Genomic DNA, 19,150 nt, shown 5'->3' with positions numbered 1-19,150 from the left:
AGAAGGTCCTACACCTATAAAGTATACGCATGACATTCTACAATGCATCTTTCATGCAGGTTAGTGTCACAGCCAACAATGATTATGTTGTATATACCTTGTCACGCATATAAAACCACGCCTTTAATAGAGAGGCTCGATTAGGGGTTGAGGACTATTCTACAATAGTATCAGCGACCAAGTGTCTTATTGAAAAAAAAGGATCAGGTACAAGCGAAGAAAAAAAAGTATGAGAGATAACAAAAAATCAAGTATGAATTATATGCGTATTGTAGTCGTGTTTGCGAATTACAAGTCGCATTATATTTTTTTTCTTTACGCTCGAATTAAGCATGTCCTATGCAATAGTCTCCCGCAGTATAAAGGAGAAGAGTCACTCTGTATCAATTATTTAATTCTTTCCTTGTCTCATCTCTGACAACGGACCCCTGTGCAATTGACATTCCTTTCTTTTTTATGCTTTTAGTTCTACAGTTCTATGTTACCAGAGTATCGATTACCTCAGCAGAAAAAATGGGAGAACCACGTAGATTATTTTCCAAGAAAATTTTCATTTGTGAGAGTTGAAACGAAAACCACTGCAGCTCCTTGAATACACAGTTTCATACAGAGCACAAGAACTTTGCTTGTACTCCACTACACTGCCTACGCACAGATTTGATGCTTTCACGCAAACCGGAAAAGTGGAGACACTGATCGATAAGGTCAAAACCATTTCGAATCTCAAGACGAAGAACAATCAATCAAACATAATACTTCGTACTAAATGAAACATTCCCAGGGCCCTGTTTTTGAAGAGTTAAAATTGATAACATAGTTGATTTCAACTGTAAGTCTGTGGCAGCCTGTGTGGTAAGGAAATTTAAAATCGATCATAATCCCTTTCGATAAAACGGGGCCCAGGACCTGTAGATGTGAGTTGTCACTGTCTGTGATTAGGTTTACTGCTTGTGTTTTCAACTTTATCTCAATAAACAATGGAATTGTAAAATACAAACACGATAAACTGCCATGCACCATGGCTCACGAAGCTGTTCGCACTTGAAATTATATAAATTTGATAACAATGCATTTTCTTTATCATATTATCGTCAACATTATGACACTCTAATAAATAGACATGGGCCCTACATATTACTATCTGTACGGCATGATCCGTCTCCGTCTGAAAATCCACAAAATAATACATACAAAAATAAGGAAACTGATGCTTTGCGATTGTAGCGGGTATTCTCCATGGTGAATTATACATACATATGTGTGTATATATATATATATATATATATATATATATATGAGATATGATATATATATATATATGAGATATGAGAAAGGAAGGAGAAATCGGTGCGTAGCTTTGACATCATTATTCCTCTTACTGTTCCTCCTTTTTGGAAAAGCGTAAGAGTTGAAAAATTGGTCTCCGCCGGGGATCGAACCCGGGTCTTTGGCATGGCATATATATATATATATATATATATATATATATATAAACACAACGTTTATTTTATCTTATCTTTTCTAAAAGAAGAGGTTTATGAAACCCTTTGTAGCATTCCATGCATAGCACTTTCTATATTTTTCAACATTATAATTTATTGAAGACGTTTATTCATATGGTTCTGTAATGTTAATGGATTTCTTCATTATATACCTCTCAAACAAATAGTATATAGTATATGTATTATTTTACCTTGGCCTAAAAGAAATTACTGTCGAAGATCATTCCTATAAGTCAGCATAATAATGATAATCTTTTGCCTCCTTCAAGATTAACTTAAAACACAATCCTAAAGGGTCATCTTAGGTATAGCTAATGGCAAAATTTATCTATTATCAACGGTCATGATGGCTTATGTTGTATAGTCTCTACCGTACTGTACTTACTTCTTCACTGTCTACACTTAATTCTATCTCTTCTGTCAATGTAATTAAATTTCAAAAATTATTTCCAAAACTGGGCTTCATGGAAGACCAGATTTTAAAATCGTTGTCACTTCTGATGATGAGACTACCCGTTGTACATTGATGTATAGAACCATTTATCTTGCATGTATTCGTATCTGCTCATTTCTGACACAGAAATAAAAAAACCAATATATCATTCTAATAATTTTCATCATCTTAAAATATATTGATTATACCGATGTAGTGGAATGTATCATATAATATTATACCTTATTATCTAATATTATGTATCATATACATCATTATAAAAAGCTACTTCACTATAAAACTATTTCATTATGAAAAAAATATGTTGAAATAAATAATACTAATATCTATATTATATGTCATAGTTTATTATACAATTATCATATCATATTATATTGTTGCATTCACTTACAACAACATGATGCTTGCCCACAATCATGAAAGTAGTCTCTTCGATTGGCAACGCCAACGATAGTAACTTTGTTTGTGTGATTCCTGCACTCTCTATTGACGATTAAAGTGGTTTTCGACTCTCGATCAACACAATCGTGGTTAACTGCATGACAATCAGCCCTCCTCCCCGACACATCATGCTTGGCACAAACTATACGAAGATACACCTTGTTATATACACTGTAAAAACATCGGTGTTAGATTTAACACCTTGGGTGTTAAATCTAACAACGATCAAACTTCAATAAAGGACCACACCCACAGGTGTTAAAAATGCACTGTGATGGTGTTAAAAAGTGTTCACCTGACACTTCGTGGTGTTAATTTGACACTGTACCTGGTGTTATTTTGACACTGTACTGGTGTTAATTCAAAAATGACACCACATGGTGTTGATTTGATATTTGTTGGTGTTAATATCAATGGTTTAACACCCGTCCAGCTTCAATAAGGGACCACACCAGCTGGTGTTACTTTGGTGTAAATTTATTTTCACATTTTTTCAAAAATCTAGTATTTTAATGTAAAATTCTTGATCGTCTTGTTTAAATTAAAAATCAACAAGAAGTGCAGTTACTAAGAAACTCTTCAAAAAACAGTTTAAAATTTGGAAATGACACCCGGAGGTGTTAATTTAACACCATAAATGAGCACCGAAAATTTAACACCAGCTCGGTGTTCACTATTTAACACCGGACTTTTTGCAGTGTAGAAAGCTTCCGTATGTGCAGTGCGATGTTATAAATCACCTCGGAAACCTCAGATTTCTCCAACTGTGTCACGTTCAACAGGAATTTAAAAAATAAGGAAACATCGACAAAAAAAAAACAACAACAAAAAATAATAATGAATGAAACAAAAAGCAAAGGGAAGGGACGTACTGCAAACTTGGCACATCTTCGGACAGTTTCGAGGAATTTGCGGGTGTAGTTTACAAGTCCATTTGCCGGGCCAGCCGGGTGATTTCCCGCAGAGTGGATGATTATCCTTGCATTCTTCTAAACATTCAAAGACAACAACATCAAAAGATAATTAATTAAAAAATCACTCTTTCGTCATGCGCTTGAGTTTACATAATTTGATGCGATTCATAAACTTGCAAACCTCTGTAAGTCGACAAAATTAGCTGAAGGATTTTGGTAAAGGACATAAAAATATTTCTCTCGCAAATATTATGTGACTTTTCATTTTTTCGACAAAGCCATGCTTGCATAATATAAACCATCCTGTTCTTCCGTGTCGTGAGATAATTCGCTGTCACCCTAATTAACAGTGCATGCAACATTATACAACTCATAGTACTTGACACAGACAACGGCATGATAATTCAAAAGATTCTTACATTTTAGAAATTAGGAGTCCATTTACTTACTGACGACGCCAAGAAAATGCAAACAGATAGAAACTGAAAAGAGAACTGGGACAAGTCATCTAGGAATAGTTATTTAAAAACTAGATTATTTAGCCAATCACATTTGATCTGTCTCTTTAACACCACTGAACTTCTAAACCGTTGCCTTCTGATTCACAACACCTCACGCTGTTTAACGTTGGGCGGTCTGGAATGTGGATTTTTGCATGCCTCCATATTATATTCTTCCACGTCACCGTCAACAGTCTAACGTTACTAAATCACTTCAACAAGATTTGGTTACAGAACTTTACAGTGCAACCATGCAACACAATGCAGCATTTGATTTGGACTCCTTTAGTTCGGAAAAATTGGCTGTATCTCAAGTATCGGTTCATTCTTTACAACCTGAATAGAGGGATTGTAAAAAGACCAAGGGGGGGGGGGGGGAGGGGGAGGAGGGGAGGGTATAGGGTGGATTGTGTGTATGTGTGCGTGTGCGTGTGGTTTTGTGGATTTGCTTTGGTCATTTTTTTTTTTTTTGGGGGGGGGGGTGTAGTAAGAAATACATTAATTTAATGTGACTCTTGACTCCAAATCGTACAGAAGGGCAGAGAAGAATAAATATTCAGAAAATGTAAAAGCCCAGACTCAAAAGTGTTTACCGCTGTGTTGTTTATGCATTCACGGGAACATTGCGCAACTATAGTGGTGTGGTTGCGAAAACTGACAGATCTGCGTGATAATTCTGCTATTAAACGACCACGCATTTCAAGTGGCTCTTTCGAGATTCAAAATACGCTAGCATTATACCTTGGTCGTCAATGCGGATACCTGGACTATTAACATTATTAAAGTGGGGACAGAAAGATAAGGTTGCTGGAATTTTGTACTTTTTCCCCTTCATTTATATTTGCCGAAGTCCGTGGTGTTAAAGAGAAATGGAGTCAAATCGCATAGACGTGCATGCGTAAAATTCTCACACTATCACACGTGATAACATTTAAAATGACGTACTTGAACAATCGGTCCCGAAATAACCACTGGGGCAGGTACAAGTGCAGTTATTTTCGTTCAGCACACCGCCGCAGTGACAGACCTGTTTGCATTCTGTGAAAAACAACAACAACAATAACACAAATAAGCATGCACGTTATTGCTGCTTGCTATGGTATATAAGATTTGACGCTTCGAGTAAAACGCCAGTCATACATGTTCAAATTGTTTAAATTGACCTCACTCAACAGGTAGAGCAAAACCATTATTGCTGTAAAACCATCTTAAAAGTGGTATGAATCTGACTAAACTTAGACAATAAAAGAAAAACTCAGAGCAATGCTCAAGTTTTTTCACGTTTCTTCCTTGCAGGGATTTGCAGCCATAACGGTATTTGAAAAACAATTTGATGAGGTACTATCATTGCTCTACAAGTCGCTTTGTTAACGTGCCCGTAAATTTGCAAAATAAAACAACAAATCATACCTTTTTTGAAATGAGGAAAAATTAATGCAGAGGGGTAGTAACTTACAGTGACTAAAGAGTTAAAAGGACGTCAATAGGGTTTTAATCGCGTGATGTTCGTTTTGCCGAAAATTCATTAATCCAAAAATGATAATAAGGTTCGTCATTTCCAAGGTCCGTCCATCCGAAAGTAAAATGAGGTTCGTTAATCCGAAAATCAATGAAAGGTGGGTGCCAATGCACCTTTGGAATTACGAACCTTATTTCATTTTCGGATAAATGAACTATCGGAATAATGAACATCACCCGATAAATCATCGACCAAAGACGAGATCTCTCTTTAACCCATGACAGAGATGTGAGACAATCATGTCACGGTCTCATTCCATTTGCATAAAGTGGTTGATTGCGGCCGACAGCAAAACCGATAGAAAACGTGAGAAGCTTTCAGATTTTACAGCATTCTTATTTGCATTCTTCAGATTGTAATGAAATTTGTTTCATTGATTTTATCTTATTCACTGTCTTGTACATAAAGCGCCTTTTTATTTTGAGGAACGCTACAAATACAAAAGTGAAGTGGATGAGGTATTGATACAGGCCTAAACTCATTAACTTTATAGTATAGAATGCACTTTGTTTCTAACAAGAGAAAGGACAGGCTCTTAAAAAGAGCAATAAAGTAATTTACCGAATAAGTGTGTATTATGTTAACAGATCAATAACGCAATAGAATAGCATTTTATGAGTGCTGTTATCTATGGGATTCAGTAACAGACAAGTCAGATACGTAAAAAGCAATCAAGGTACTTAATTGAAAATTCCAAAGGGACTCCAAAGAAACAGAGAAACAACTTTGAAAAGAAAATAATTGAAGGTCAAAACATTTTCAAAACCTCTAATTTTAAAATGTTATTTATGTTTTAAAGGGTTTCCCTTTATGCGTATCGGTGATAAGCACAGGTAAATTAATAAAACTTCCCGCCATTATAATAACAATCATATTCACAAGAATAACAACAATATTCAAAAGATACATATAAACTTTTTTAAAGTTAACTACGTGCAAGACTATAAAGACAAAATTCTGCATTTTAAACGAAGTAAACAAAGCGCCTCAATTTCCCCTTGCAATGTCCCGCTCATCCGTACCTTTAAGAGTGTGTCAGAAATGTTGAACTCCAGAGCGTTCCCACACATCCGCAAAAAATAGTCCCCCATGACGCTATTTTTACATATTTCGGTGTTTACCTCTATTTCGAGACTGGACTGTAGGAAACAACCTCGGTATTGAAACAAATTCTCCTCTCCTCCTCCGTAATTATCTTCTATTCCCCGGCATTGACTTATCAAAGAACAAAATAACGCCCCCTCCTCCCGAATCTGTTTTTCCCCCGGCCCCTGACTTCCTCTCGGATGGAAAGAGTGCTTGGATACTGATGGCGGTACGTCAGTCCCTGTACCCTTGTATGTAACAAGCCATGCATGTTATTTTTATATTGTGTGTTTTTTTTTTAATCCTCTGACCATAGTGACTCACTGCCAATAATCAGGGTTGTGATGAAAGAGAATTAACTGTCGGACGATAAATAATACAAAGATGAGTAATGTACTGATTTAACAAATATTCTCTTAATCCAATCATGATGTGTGCGCATGATAGAGTAGTTACAAAGAATTCTGGAGATTTGAACAAAATTTAATGAATGTGGCATGGTCATGCTTACTTTTTTTTCTTTACTCTGCAGCAAAACGAGGTGGCAACCGTTATTCAAAGTATTCAGGCACATATCGGATATACTGAAAGAAGAATTTACCCTAGATCATTATCATGTGCACTCTAAGGGAAAAGGTATAAGGTTAGCATAAATTGGAAAGCAAGAAAAACAAATTTTATATTCGTCACGAGAAAGGAATGAAAGCCTACTTACCGCATGTAGATCCAGGCGATGTTGTGCAGTTTTCTGAAAAGTAAAATGGAAAATAGAAATGGAAATAGAAATGAAAAGTGATGAGAACCACCGAAATGATCGTTACGTAACTGATGGAGATGTGGTTGTCCATGAGAGTTCAAACAACCCATTAGTGCATCATGGCAACATTTTGGAAGAGATAAAGAAAAGCCATCAACAAGACAGTGTCTGTCTGACATAATCATAAGAACTCATCATCTCCAAAGGGTTTCAACACACACACACACACACACACACACACACACACACACACATATATATATAAGTAGGCATTGTTTATCTATTGATAAGTATTCATTTATCAATTTACTAAAGTATTTTTATATTTTTAATTATATATAGAGAGATTGACGAATGAATAGATACAAAATCGCATTTCCAAATCTGTCTAAATTTGTTAAATATGCCCTTCATCTTCGATATTTATAGAGCTGAACATTTGTTATGAGTTTGAAAGTTAATAGTATAATACTATGTTGTATATCGTATAATATACTGAGTACGTCTAAACTTTTAGAACGCTGGGTGACAAAATTACCTCATGTCACATCACGTTAACTATAATCTTCGGATGACATAGCGCAGCTCGTCAGGATACGGGGCGGGTGCGTCTATACGGGTTTTACGTCATTTTGCGGTAAGCCTAGCTGCTTCTTGGCGGAAACGTAGAAAATTACCGGAGTGCGCAATTACTTCCGGTGCAAGGGGCGAGAAACTTGCTCCTTCGTAAATGACTTGTAGCTAAGGTCCCTCCCTCCCTCTCCTCTTTTCCTTATCGCTACAAACTTAAGGAACTTATCTTTACGGTGCAACAGAGTCAAATATCCCAATTACGGCACTTCGTCCACTTCACGTACGACATTTCAATAGTGTGATGAACACTTTAGACGGATTTGCGAAAAAAAAAATGTGTATCCTTCTGCTTATCAATGAACCCCGCCTTTAATGTTCTGAGTAGTCACCATTATACCCATGCAGTATTAATTGCAAGGTGCGCTTTTACATTGCTTTATCGTAGAATGTCATTATTTGACGTTACACTGTAGAAGGCAAGCCTCACCTTCAATATCACTGCAGATTCTGATTGACATTGACTGTTTAAATTGACACCATCATCAATATAATCATAACTATGTCATGGTTGTGAATACTATTATCAAAAAGCAGAAGAATCGGCGTGTTGTGCATGCTCTTGTTGCATTGGCACTAACTCCGTTTTATGTGTTATATGTGTTAAAATATACACATACACGCAGCGGCAGATAAGTCTTGCAGAGTGAGTAATATATTACCGGTATTCTCAAAAGTAACTTCAATTGATTACTTCATTCATTCATCATTTTCAATCAATAAAACATGCATACATCAAAAAATTTAACAATAATACGATCAAATATGAGATGGCACTGTGACAGAGAAAACAAGGTTATTAATTAAAAGGGTTAATAAGAAGGTAATGGGCCTTTTTTTTAAAAAATAACTCCGGGAAAGTAAGTACAGTGCATTTTCTTTTCTTTCTGTTAACCATGATTGACAATATATAGCTATGAACAGGGAGGTGGGAAGATCTCTTCCCACCTCCCTGCTATGAATATTAGACTTCAATTGCCCCTTCATGCCACAGGCTGAATTTAGTCCATCATACCAAGCACAACGATGAAAATGATTGAGCAGTTTAAGCTACTTTTCAAAACCAAAACGAACAAAGAAACAAAACAAACAGTAAGGATGCTGAAACACGCACAAGCATTACTCGGTGCTTGAGGGTGGCAATACTCATTGTGACGAAACATGCATGTTTGTACTGAGCAGATGGATTATAGGTACCATTCCTGCGGGCACATGCTATGATTTTATAGGTGAGGCCTATATATGGTGAATTATGATCATGATCATGATTATGATCATGTCTTTATGTTACGAAGCAATGTCTGCAAAGTTGCCGTACAAGGTAATGAAGATAATGATAATGATGATGATAATGATGACAATAGTGATGATGATGATAATAATAATATCAATAATAATAATAATAATGATAATGATAATAATAATAATAACAATAATAATAATATTTATTATTATTATCATTATTATTATTATTATTATCATTATCATTATTGTTATTATTATTAAGAATAATATGATAATACATTATCATTATAGTACTGGACACACATTGTAGGTCATTAGCCGATTGCTGTCTCGTTTGAATTTTGAATAGGAAATGGTTAACGCAAGGGCGTGTCCGACAGAACAGTATATGCACATTATTTAGTGATTACATGCCTGAACTTTGATCAAAGTTTCTTCAACGTTTTAGAGTTTAAGATTAACAAGCAACTCTAGAATGATAACATTAATCAACTTTAAAATTTGGTAAGTTAACCATATGCCACAGGCACCTGTGTGTGTGTGTTTTTTTTTTTTGTTTTTTTTTTTAGCGTACCGAGGGCCGTTCAATTTCATCGATGATCATAATAAATTGAGATATCATGAATTCTCAATACAGTAAAGAACTATATACAAAGAAAGAGCGTGAAACTCGTGTACCCCTTTCAAAGTCCCTATTGTCAACTCCATTGTATTTCGAACGTGTGTTAGAAACGACCATGAGCGTTTTGTGCCTGTGCCAAAACTGTTTTACCATTATATGATAGAGAGAAGGGCAGGGGAAAGGGGGAAAAGAGTTGGTGAGTGGGGGTCCCGCGCCCTTTCTTTCCTCTCTGGGCATTCGTCTAGCCAAGCCCCTTCCTCCTCTTCCAGACTTGACAACGAAGCGAACCTGCCCCCCTCCCCCCCAAAGAAGTGTGTGTCCCACATATAAGAATGAATGTCAGTCGTTTTCTTGAGGGGTACAGATATACGAGAGCGCGCTTTAGTAGAACAGTTGGCCTCAACCCAATCATGTGTGCTATTGTTGAGGAGACAGCGAGTACTGAAAGGTTCCCCGGTCGTTGCTTCCTTTGCTAGAGCAGCTGTCAATGCGGCGGGAAATAAAGATGTGTGACATCATACAGGGGGTATCCAACTTGTTTTAATAGAACCCGTACCGTCCGTTGGGAACACGGAGTTTGTCTTACCAAATGCCAGCGGTCACCTTTTGTCTTCTACAGGGCCTGATTAAAGGGGGTAAATGTGCAATTATAGCCCACGCTAAAAACAACAACCTTTAAAAGTCTGTGTATCTCATATCCCTCAATTATTGCGTCAATTTGAAGGGAAACAAAATAAAAATGGCTACCTTGAAAACATAATTTCAACCCGTAATCAAAGTAGGGCCTACGCGGAACTCAGCGGTTACTTCTGCCAACTTTCAAGTTAAAAAAAAATAGTGCAGCATGCAACTTCATAGCGTTATGACGTTCATTTTCATAGTTACGTCTCCATTATTATGATTACTATTCGATAAGATTTTGTTTTTGATATCAGCACCTCGAAAAGCTGGAAGAAGAATCACCACCTCTGAATTGACCACAATCTGCATTTTCGAGTTGACTTGGACAATTATAGTAAATCAAACAAACGATATAGTGTAAAAAAGGAGTGACATGAAATTACAAAGTGACATCTCGCTAGAAAAGTGATATCGGTCAGGGTTACATAACATAAATGGGGTTTAGGTAAAGCAATACTACCGACACCTTATTCGAGACTTCCCTCCATTTGCACATTCATCTTCATTAGATGTTGAAAATCAGATATGAAATCAAGAAGAAATTTATATTCTCCATAATATTGCTATAGAATTGAAATGACTCGCGTAAAACGGAGATATGATGATTTCACGACACCCTCCTAACATATTTACATCATTACAATTTCTATTTTTCATAACCGTGATTGATATTACTAGTTCTTTAAAAAAAAAAAATGTCAAACTTCGAAATTCTTATTTCTGGTCTGATTTTAGTGAAGTCTCACGTTCTCTTTGCTTGACTTTACTCTTCTTAAAGGCATTATTTACCATTTGCAGATGAAACAAAACCCAGCATTTGTGCTTTAAAATAGTTCTAAAATGTGAGCTAAGGGATAGAAACAACCACTGTAAAAATTTGTATAGGTAAATTCGATGTTAAGTATTGTTAAATAAACAAAATGTGAACAATAGTTACAATAAATATGTTTCCAGACTAAACCGTCTACAGTTACGGTTCATCGAGAAAAATAAAGATATCTCCTTGCATTTTAGACTTTATCACGAAAATTTTATATGATAGGATGTTTTGTGGTACAACAGACCTACACATGTTGACATTTTTTAAATCACTGTTCCCAAAGGTAAACAGGACCTTTAAGTAAGTATGTGCGGTGTTTCCCCTCAAGACCAAACCCCATTCAAAAACTGTGAACCGCGTTAATGCTTACATTCGAAAGCCCACTTTGCAATCAGCTCTCGACGGAGGACTGAATTCCCGCCAAGTGATGCAACGTGAAACTTGGCAAGCAATCTTTGAATCATTCATATTTTCACACCATCTACCACTCTAACGTTTAACGATTTTTGGCAGTGGAGATGGTGAAAATTTAATCGGTGCCTGGAAAGTTTGGAGACCACAGCTTCTACGTGCCAACGTCTGTTACAAAATGGGTTTGCTATTATATTAATGGAGGTCATAATATTATGCTGAATCACTACACGGTCATTATTCAATTCGAATGATGTTTAAGGTACGTTTGCGACAGACGAGATAACGTTGTATCTTGAAACTAACAGAATCAAGGAGCACTTCTCTTCCTCATTGCTCAAATGAGGACAAGTTTATCATCTTATTCTCTGAAGGTAATCTAGGGGTTTTTCCCTTTTTCGCTCTCTCGAAACATGCGTGAGGTACTGTTCATATCCCAATGAGGTACCAAGTGATACCTCGACCTTGTTCATACCTTATAAGGATGCTGCTGTGGCACTGGCTACACAACTGCTTCCTTCAACCAAGTCCCTTCAAACTGTGGTGATATTGATTAGTTAGGTTAGTTATAGGACCTTTTTGTCTTAGTTTCTTTGTTTCATCCATCTAAAATGAATATTATTCGATCGATCATATAATTTCTTGCATTACGTGTGAGGGGAATGCACCCTACAAGCCAAGCTTTTTAGCATTCCTCCCCATTTCCAACATTTTTGTATACTTACATCAAACAATTTTTCTGTAAACTTATTCTTTATTTTGTATTATGATGTAATCAATGTATTATATTTTTGTAATATATTTCTATGTTTCTGTTGGAAATGAAAAATAAATGAATGAATGAATCAATGAATGATGAATAAATGAATGAATGAATGAATGAATGAATGAATGAATGAATGAATGAATGAATGAATGAATGATATTAACCCTCTCCGTGCAGGGACTTTGGACAGTGTGTATAAGGCTTTGGGGTTTTCTGTACCAATCTATATACTCCCTGCACACGCAGGGTTAAGAACGAACGGCATGTCAGTCACGTTGTGTGTGGCATGTTTCCGCACACATTGCGTTACTACACAAACTTTGGCAATTGACCTATAATAGAAAAACACAATAACGGCTGCTGTCTAGGCAACAGCTCTCACTCGGTTGTTGTATGGTTGCCATGGAGGCACTTATTCGCTTGATTTCCATGTAATCCATTTTTCTGGCGTCTCGGAATTTATGCTCCTTATCTAAAACATCATTCAAGGCACGTCTGTCGATAATGTCATTATAGTTGTGCTACTTGGTGGTCGTGATTCAGGCTCGTATCAGACTACACTATGTGAGCAGGAATCACAGGGCGTAATTCCAAGTTGATTGTGACAGGAATGCAGTCTCAGCCAATTCGTCTCTTGGCTCTTTCCACTTCTCTTCCGTGAAAGAAAAGGAAGATACACTGCAAAAAGTCCGGTATTAAAAAAGAAACACCAAACTGGTGTGAAATTCCAGGTACTCATTAACGATGTTAGATTAACACCTCGGGGTGTTATTTCAAAATATTAAATTGTGTTTTGAATAGTTTCTTAGTTACTGATTTTGAACATCAACAAGACGATCAAGACGATCAAGAATTTTTCGATAAAGTACTTGATATTTTGAAGAAAAGGTGTAAACACATTTGCACCACAGTAAGACCAGTTGGTGTGATCTCCTATTGAAGATGGACGGGTGCTTTAACATTGAAGTTAACACCAGCAATATCAAATCAACTCCACGCGGTGTCATTTTTTGAATTAACACCAGCGCAGTGTCAAAAATATCACCAGGTACAGTGTCAAATTAAAAAAGTGACAGGTGAACACTTTTCAAATAACACCATAACAACATACTTTCTACACCTGTGGGTGTGGTCCTCTGTTGACACTTGATCGGTGTTAGATTTACCACCAATGGTGTTAAATCTAACACCGATGTTTTTGCAGTGTAGAGCAGCTGAAGTACAGAGAACCTTGATGTATTAGGCATGAATGACCACTACGATTAACGTGTCTATATTGTTTGTGTACCATACTTGTATATCATTCGTCATCGGAATTCAACAATTCTCTCACCTCATTATGATCTATTGTTTTATTGAGTTGGAAAGTGTTGGAAATGTGGTTTGGAAAGGATTTCATCTTTCTTTCTTTCTTTCGTTCTTTCGTTCTTTTCCTTGCCTGCCACTTGGGTTGAAATCAACGTACAAGGGAAGGAATGAATACAGGTAGCATTATGATACTGAATGAGACGAATTGACACCAGTCTATCATGATACTTTGTAGCCAAATGCCCGTTTCCGGTGTACTGATTTATAATTGATTAATTCCTCACGTAACACATTCAAGACACAGTAGGTGCTGTAGATGGCCTTTAAAACACGTTTTTGTAAATTCTATCAATTTGATGATCTCATGCACAAGGCCTCCCGGGGGTAATGTTTTGCGATATCAGGTGTAATTAAGCATTACATGAATCAGAATGGACAAGTACCATAGGAAATGCCCTCCCGCCCGATTCCTGTGCCTGCTGTCTTGGACAAGGAGGGGGGAGGGGTGAAAATTCTTGACCTTTGGTAGTTGCCAACTTAATGATAAACAAAAACAAAAAATGATATAGTCTGTTAGAAATTGAAATGGAACACGGGATAGTTAGACGTAGAAAACATTTCGAATGTTGAGGTTGACCAAACACACCCATTTCGAACTCTAAAATCCTGCTAGACGTTTCTGCATACAAGGGATTAATAGCCAACTCGGCTCTGCAACATGGAACTTCCTAAATACACGGCCTGTTTTCTGGAGCAAACCTAACATTACCAAGCGCTGAGTAGACGCCAGGGGCGAAAAGTGTGGGGAAAATATCACCTAGTGATGTTACCATATTTTTAGTAACGAGATTGGCGCGATGGAGGCACGGAAGCAAGGTGTGTTGACGCAAGCAGATAAGCAATCTCTTATTGTAACGAGAGGTCCTCTCCGGCGGAGAGCGCGCCAAAATAGAGCGTAAACTAGTGCAGACAGTGGTACAACGCTAATGCGAAAGGTGAGGCATCAATTTAGTCATCGATTTTTTGTTACAATTTCGAATGATATTCAGTACTCAAGCAATGACAAGTACAATAACCAGAACCATAGCAACATGTCAATGCAACTATATAAATATAGCTTGCAGGAAAAGTACCTTTGAGAGTTCATTACACAATTAACGTCCAATTAACATTCTTTTTAATATGTATATATATCGCATTTTTAAATCTTACCGTGACATGCCATCCCATGTTCGAATTGCTTTTACGAAACGACGAAAAATACATAAACACATAATAAGAACAAGTTATCATTAAAATCTTCCAGAGTAGGAGGTGCAAGAATGTCAAGGAACTTGAAAGCTTTTCTTCTTTTCAAGAGAATGTGACATACGTCACAATCACGTTGACGACGATACCATCACATCACACATTCTCATTGACTTGCACAGAATCTTAATGAATATATCGCATTTCAATCAAAATGAATTTAGTCAGCGCTGACAATTTCAGTAAAATCCTTGGTTTTGATTGGCTGAGAAGCTCTGGTCACTGACTGTTACTATGGTAATTGTCAGTGACTGACAACTTGTCAGCGCTGACAACTTTCGTGAAACGGTACCCTGGTCTTTGATAATCAACGGAAATTGATAATGCAGCAATCAATCTTTCTCAAAGTTTGTCTCTTCTCCGGGCTAAAGTATAACCTACCAAAAGAAGATTTTAGGGGAGATGCTTTATTCAATTTGTACTTCATTCAATATTGGGACCGGTATCACCCTGTTTTATGGAAAAATGTGAAGCTATGATATTCGCGATTTCAACAACTGTTCAATTAAACGTCTACCACTAATCGTCTCCACAGCATTTTAAGTCCATCTATAGTGAAGGTAATTCGAACGATAGTGGCATATCATGTCTTTGCACTCTAAAGACGCAAACAAACAAAAACAAGAGAGACACACACTGCAAAAAGTCCGGTGTTCAATAGTGAACACCAAGCTGGTGTTAAATTTTCGGTGCTCATTTATGGTGTTAAATCAACACCTCCGGGTGTCATTTCCAAATTTTAAACTGTTTTTTGAAGAGTTTCTTAGTAACTGCACTTCTTGTTGATTTTTAATTTAAAAAAGACGATCAAGAATTTTACATTAACATACTAGATTTTTGAAAAATGTGAAAATAAATTTACACCAAAGTAACACCAGCTGGTGTGGTCTCTTATTGAAGCTGGACGGGTGTTAAACCATTGATATTAACACCAACAAATATCAAATCAACACCATGTGGTGTCATTTTTGAATTAACACCAGTACAGTGTCAAAATAACACCAGGTACAGTGTCAAATTAACACCACGAAGTGTCAGGTGAACACTTTTCAACACCATCACAGTGCATTTTTAACACCTGTGGGTGTGGTCCTTTATTGAAGTTTGATCGGTGTTAGATTTAACACCCGTGGTGTTAAATCTAACACCGATGTTTTTACAGTGCATGCATGGGTAAAACAAAGCAAAAGCAAACTTTACATGATGTTAGTGCATTTTAGCTAAACATGAACTTTATAAAACTCACTGCATAGATTGGCTTCACAGGTCCCTTGCCCTGATTCACACTTTGTGCAGCTTTGGCCTTTGATGTACGGTTTTGCCCCTATATAATTTCCTCTGCAAAGGAAAAGGGTAAATAATGACGGTTATTACCAACACAACAACAACGAAAAAAAAAGAAAGAATCATACTGTACAAATTCTACTCGGGTTCGAATTTTTCACCCTAAAGCAACAAATCACACTGCGTGGGAAAGAATTCTAGTGACGCAGAGCGAAGTAAAGAATTCCCAAATGCGTCAAGGCAATATGAACTTATGTTTCTACACAGCAAGAAGTTTGTTTTTCACATTCACCTCACATGAAATACCTCAACCATAATCCCATAAACTGCGGCTGTGATTCATATACCCCTTTCACACACAAAATATGCAACCACAAGTTGCACGTTCTAAAACATGCAAAACAGTAACCCGGCCCGCAATATCAGATCTTCTTAAAAGAAAAAAAACCTTTTATAACTCAACACCCCCCTGTCAGACATTGCACATATTATGAGAAGTGTTCATTTTATCTCTTCCGTTTTAAAATCATTCGATGCTTCTCAGCATGCAATAATCTCGGTGAACACAAACAAGTTTACAAAGTTGGAATTGGGCTCGGTCCTTTGAGTACCCCCCCCCCCCCATACGATAATCAGTAGAAAGGAGTAAGTGCAAGGAAGCAAGAACTTCAGACATTGACACTTCCTCTTTTTTGTTTTCTTTCATTTTGAGTCGAAGGAGGTTTTGTCAAACTCTTCTCTTGGAATCAAAATTTTCGCATGATAAATTGTTGTTGAGAATTATACAGGCATTTTTTCCATAGAGCTTTTACACGACGCCACATTTAGTTCCCGGAAGCGATGGATTAAAGTCATGATTGTATACTCACAGGGGAGAATAATTGCACGTCACAAACCAGCCCCTTCGGTTCCCCGATCCCTTGATGTTGGGGCATAAGTGCATCCCGCAGCCCACCTGTTTTGACGACGCCCACATCAACTGTATGGACAGAGAGGGAGAGAGAGAAAAAAAAAAAATCTTCCTTATATTTCATCACATTTTTGTTGTTGTTGAAAGTAACGTAGTATTAAAGGAAATCCAAACCCAAAGAAAAATGTGGACTGCGTGAGAGCAGCAAACAAGTTTTGTTGTTTGAACCGCTGGATGAAGAGGTTATGGTGTCATGTGTGGACGATGTATAAAGAAAATATGAATTCCACCAAAAAAAAAAAATCATGAAAATCACACATTCCACCAACTTGATACTGACATATGTTATGGGTAGCAATTATTCCCCCTGCTTTCTGAAAGCGGTTAATCAAGTGCTCTTTCATCTGCTAGAGAAGTGAATTATTGTGGAATTCGCTTTATATTTTCTTTATATTGTTGTCCACACATGACGTCATAGCCTCTAATAGTCTCCTCATCCAGCGATTCCAACATCAAACTGTACACATCCATAACTTTTGCATCAATTGTCAAATTTTCCTCAAACTTTCACTGATGTGTTCCACTAATGTTGCTGCTATCACTCAATCCATATTTCTCTTTGAGTTTGGGTTTCCTTTAACCGTCACGCTTCGAATAATATACAACCCATTCTTGCCGTTCCTTGCGTCACTATTGCACACGAAGTTGTTGTTTGGTTTTTTTTTTTATTCAATTGTCATTTCAATGTCAAATATGTCTCTTGGCGAAGAGGTGATGTCAGGTCAGCATTATGAGGGTGGAGACACAGATTTTCTTGATCGAAATCGACATCAAAGATTTTGCTTGAAGAATAACTTCTCTCGGGGAAGACCACCAAATATCTACTTGGAAATTATCTGAAAGATACGTCACAAATCATACGACCTATACCCCATAGCAATTGCAAGCAACATTTATTTGTCATCATAGAAGGTTTTAAGGAAGTGTATTATCAGTGCAGGCTCAACATCAACATCAACATCGAAAGGTAGGGAGATTACATGTAATTCTTAATGAGGGAAAGATAAAGGATGTCTCTAATCACGTCTTGATAGCGATTTCCTTGACAGCAGTTGGTGTCAAAAGGGTGTTGAAGGAATGATTTATTAGTAACCATAAGGTGGTTATAGAGTGTTTGCACATCATGCTCGACAAGATTTATAAGAATGACGTCCCTTCATACATGACCAAAGTAGCAGAAGAGTCAAGAGGTGTCTGGGTAAAGGCTTCCTTGATGAACATTAGGTATGCATATTCCAAGGATTGCAGAAAGCTTTAGTTGCTTATAAGGCAAAACACAAACAAACAAACAAACAAAATCTGTCTAGCTAACGTGTGACTAGGTATTAGGAATTAACATTCATTTTTTTTCCTTTCTATCTCCACTCAGCGAGTGGTACTTGAGTAAATCCCCTTAGTATGTCGTATTGTTTAGATAATCAGTTTTGAGGCCATTATCCTCTCCTCGTCAAGCGTTTGCTTATGATGATGGTCTTCTGAATTTCTGTTATATTTAGAGTTGCTTTGTTTGTCTTTTGAACAGCTGTTACATGCCATTGGGATTTTATACTTGCATATATATATGCATAAATTAACGCCTGCTCGTATATATCTTACATTACTATGGAATAATGTCGCATATTTGAAGTAATCATTTAGCTGTTTCAACTGTTAGATTTAATTAATATTGTACTCGAGTAGTTCGTCCAACTGACTTTTTGATACATTTATTTATGAAAAGAAATTCAGAAATTAAATTAATCAATCAATAAAACATTGAATTGCTAGTGAACAGAAAATGATATATATTCGAAATTATATTTATTTTTTTTTCAGGTAGCTTCAAACAGAATCGGATACACTTAACAGCTTAGTACTTATGTACATAATGCAGCGGACATTTGTGTGTGTGTGTTTGTGTGTGTGCGTGTGTATATGTATATTAAAAGAAAA

At 36.7% G+C, this 19,150-nt stretch overlaps 1 protein-coding gene across 1 annotated transcript in view; it reads right to left on the bottom strand.

Moving 5' to 3' along the window:
• Positions 1-19,150, bottom strand: part of LOC139714656 (uncharacterized) — a 49,882-nt gene that overhangs the window by 14,098 nt on the left and 16,634 nt on the right. The window contains exons 3-7 of the mRNA XM_071626335.1: positions 17,118-17,227; positions 16,211-16,302; positions 7,132-7,164; positions 4,757-4,849; positions 3,270-3,386 (exon numbers count right to left, since the gene is read on the bottom strand). Coding sequence (XP_071482436.1) covers positions 3,270-3,386; positions 4,757-4,849; positions 7,132-7,164; positions 16,211-16,302; positions 17,118-17,227 — 445 coding nt within the window. The remainder of the gene's footprint in view (positions 1-3,269; positions 3,387-4,756; positions 4,850-7,131; positions 7,165-16,210; positions 16,303-17,117; positions 17,228-19,150) is intronic.

Source organism: Diadema antillarum, unplaced genomic scaffold (assembly GCF_040938485.1).
Source record: "Diadema antillarum isolate AM-2024a unplaced genomic scaffold, OU_Dant_1.0 seq00002365_RagTag, whole genome shotgun sequence".
Lineage (NCBI taxonomy): Eukaryota > Metazoa > Echinodermata > Echinoidea > Diadematoida > Diadematidae > Diadema > Diadema antillarum.
Note: the sequence above shows the minus strand (reverse complement) of the source record. Positions and strands in the feature narration are given on the sequence as shown.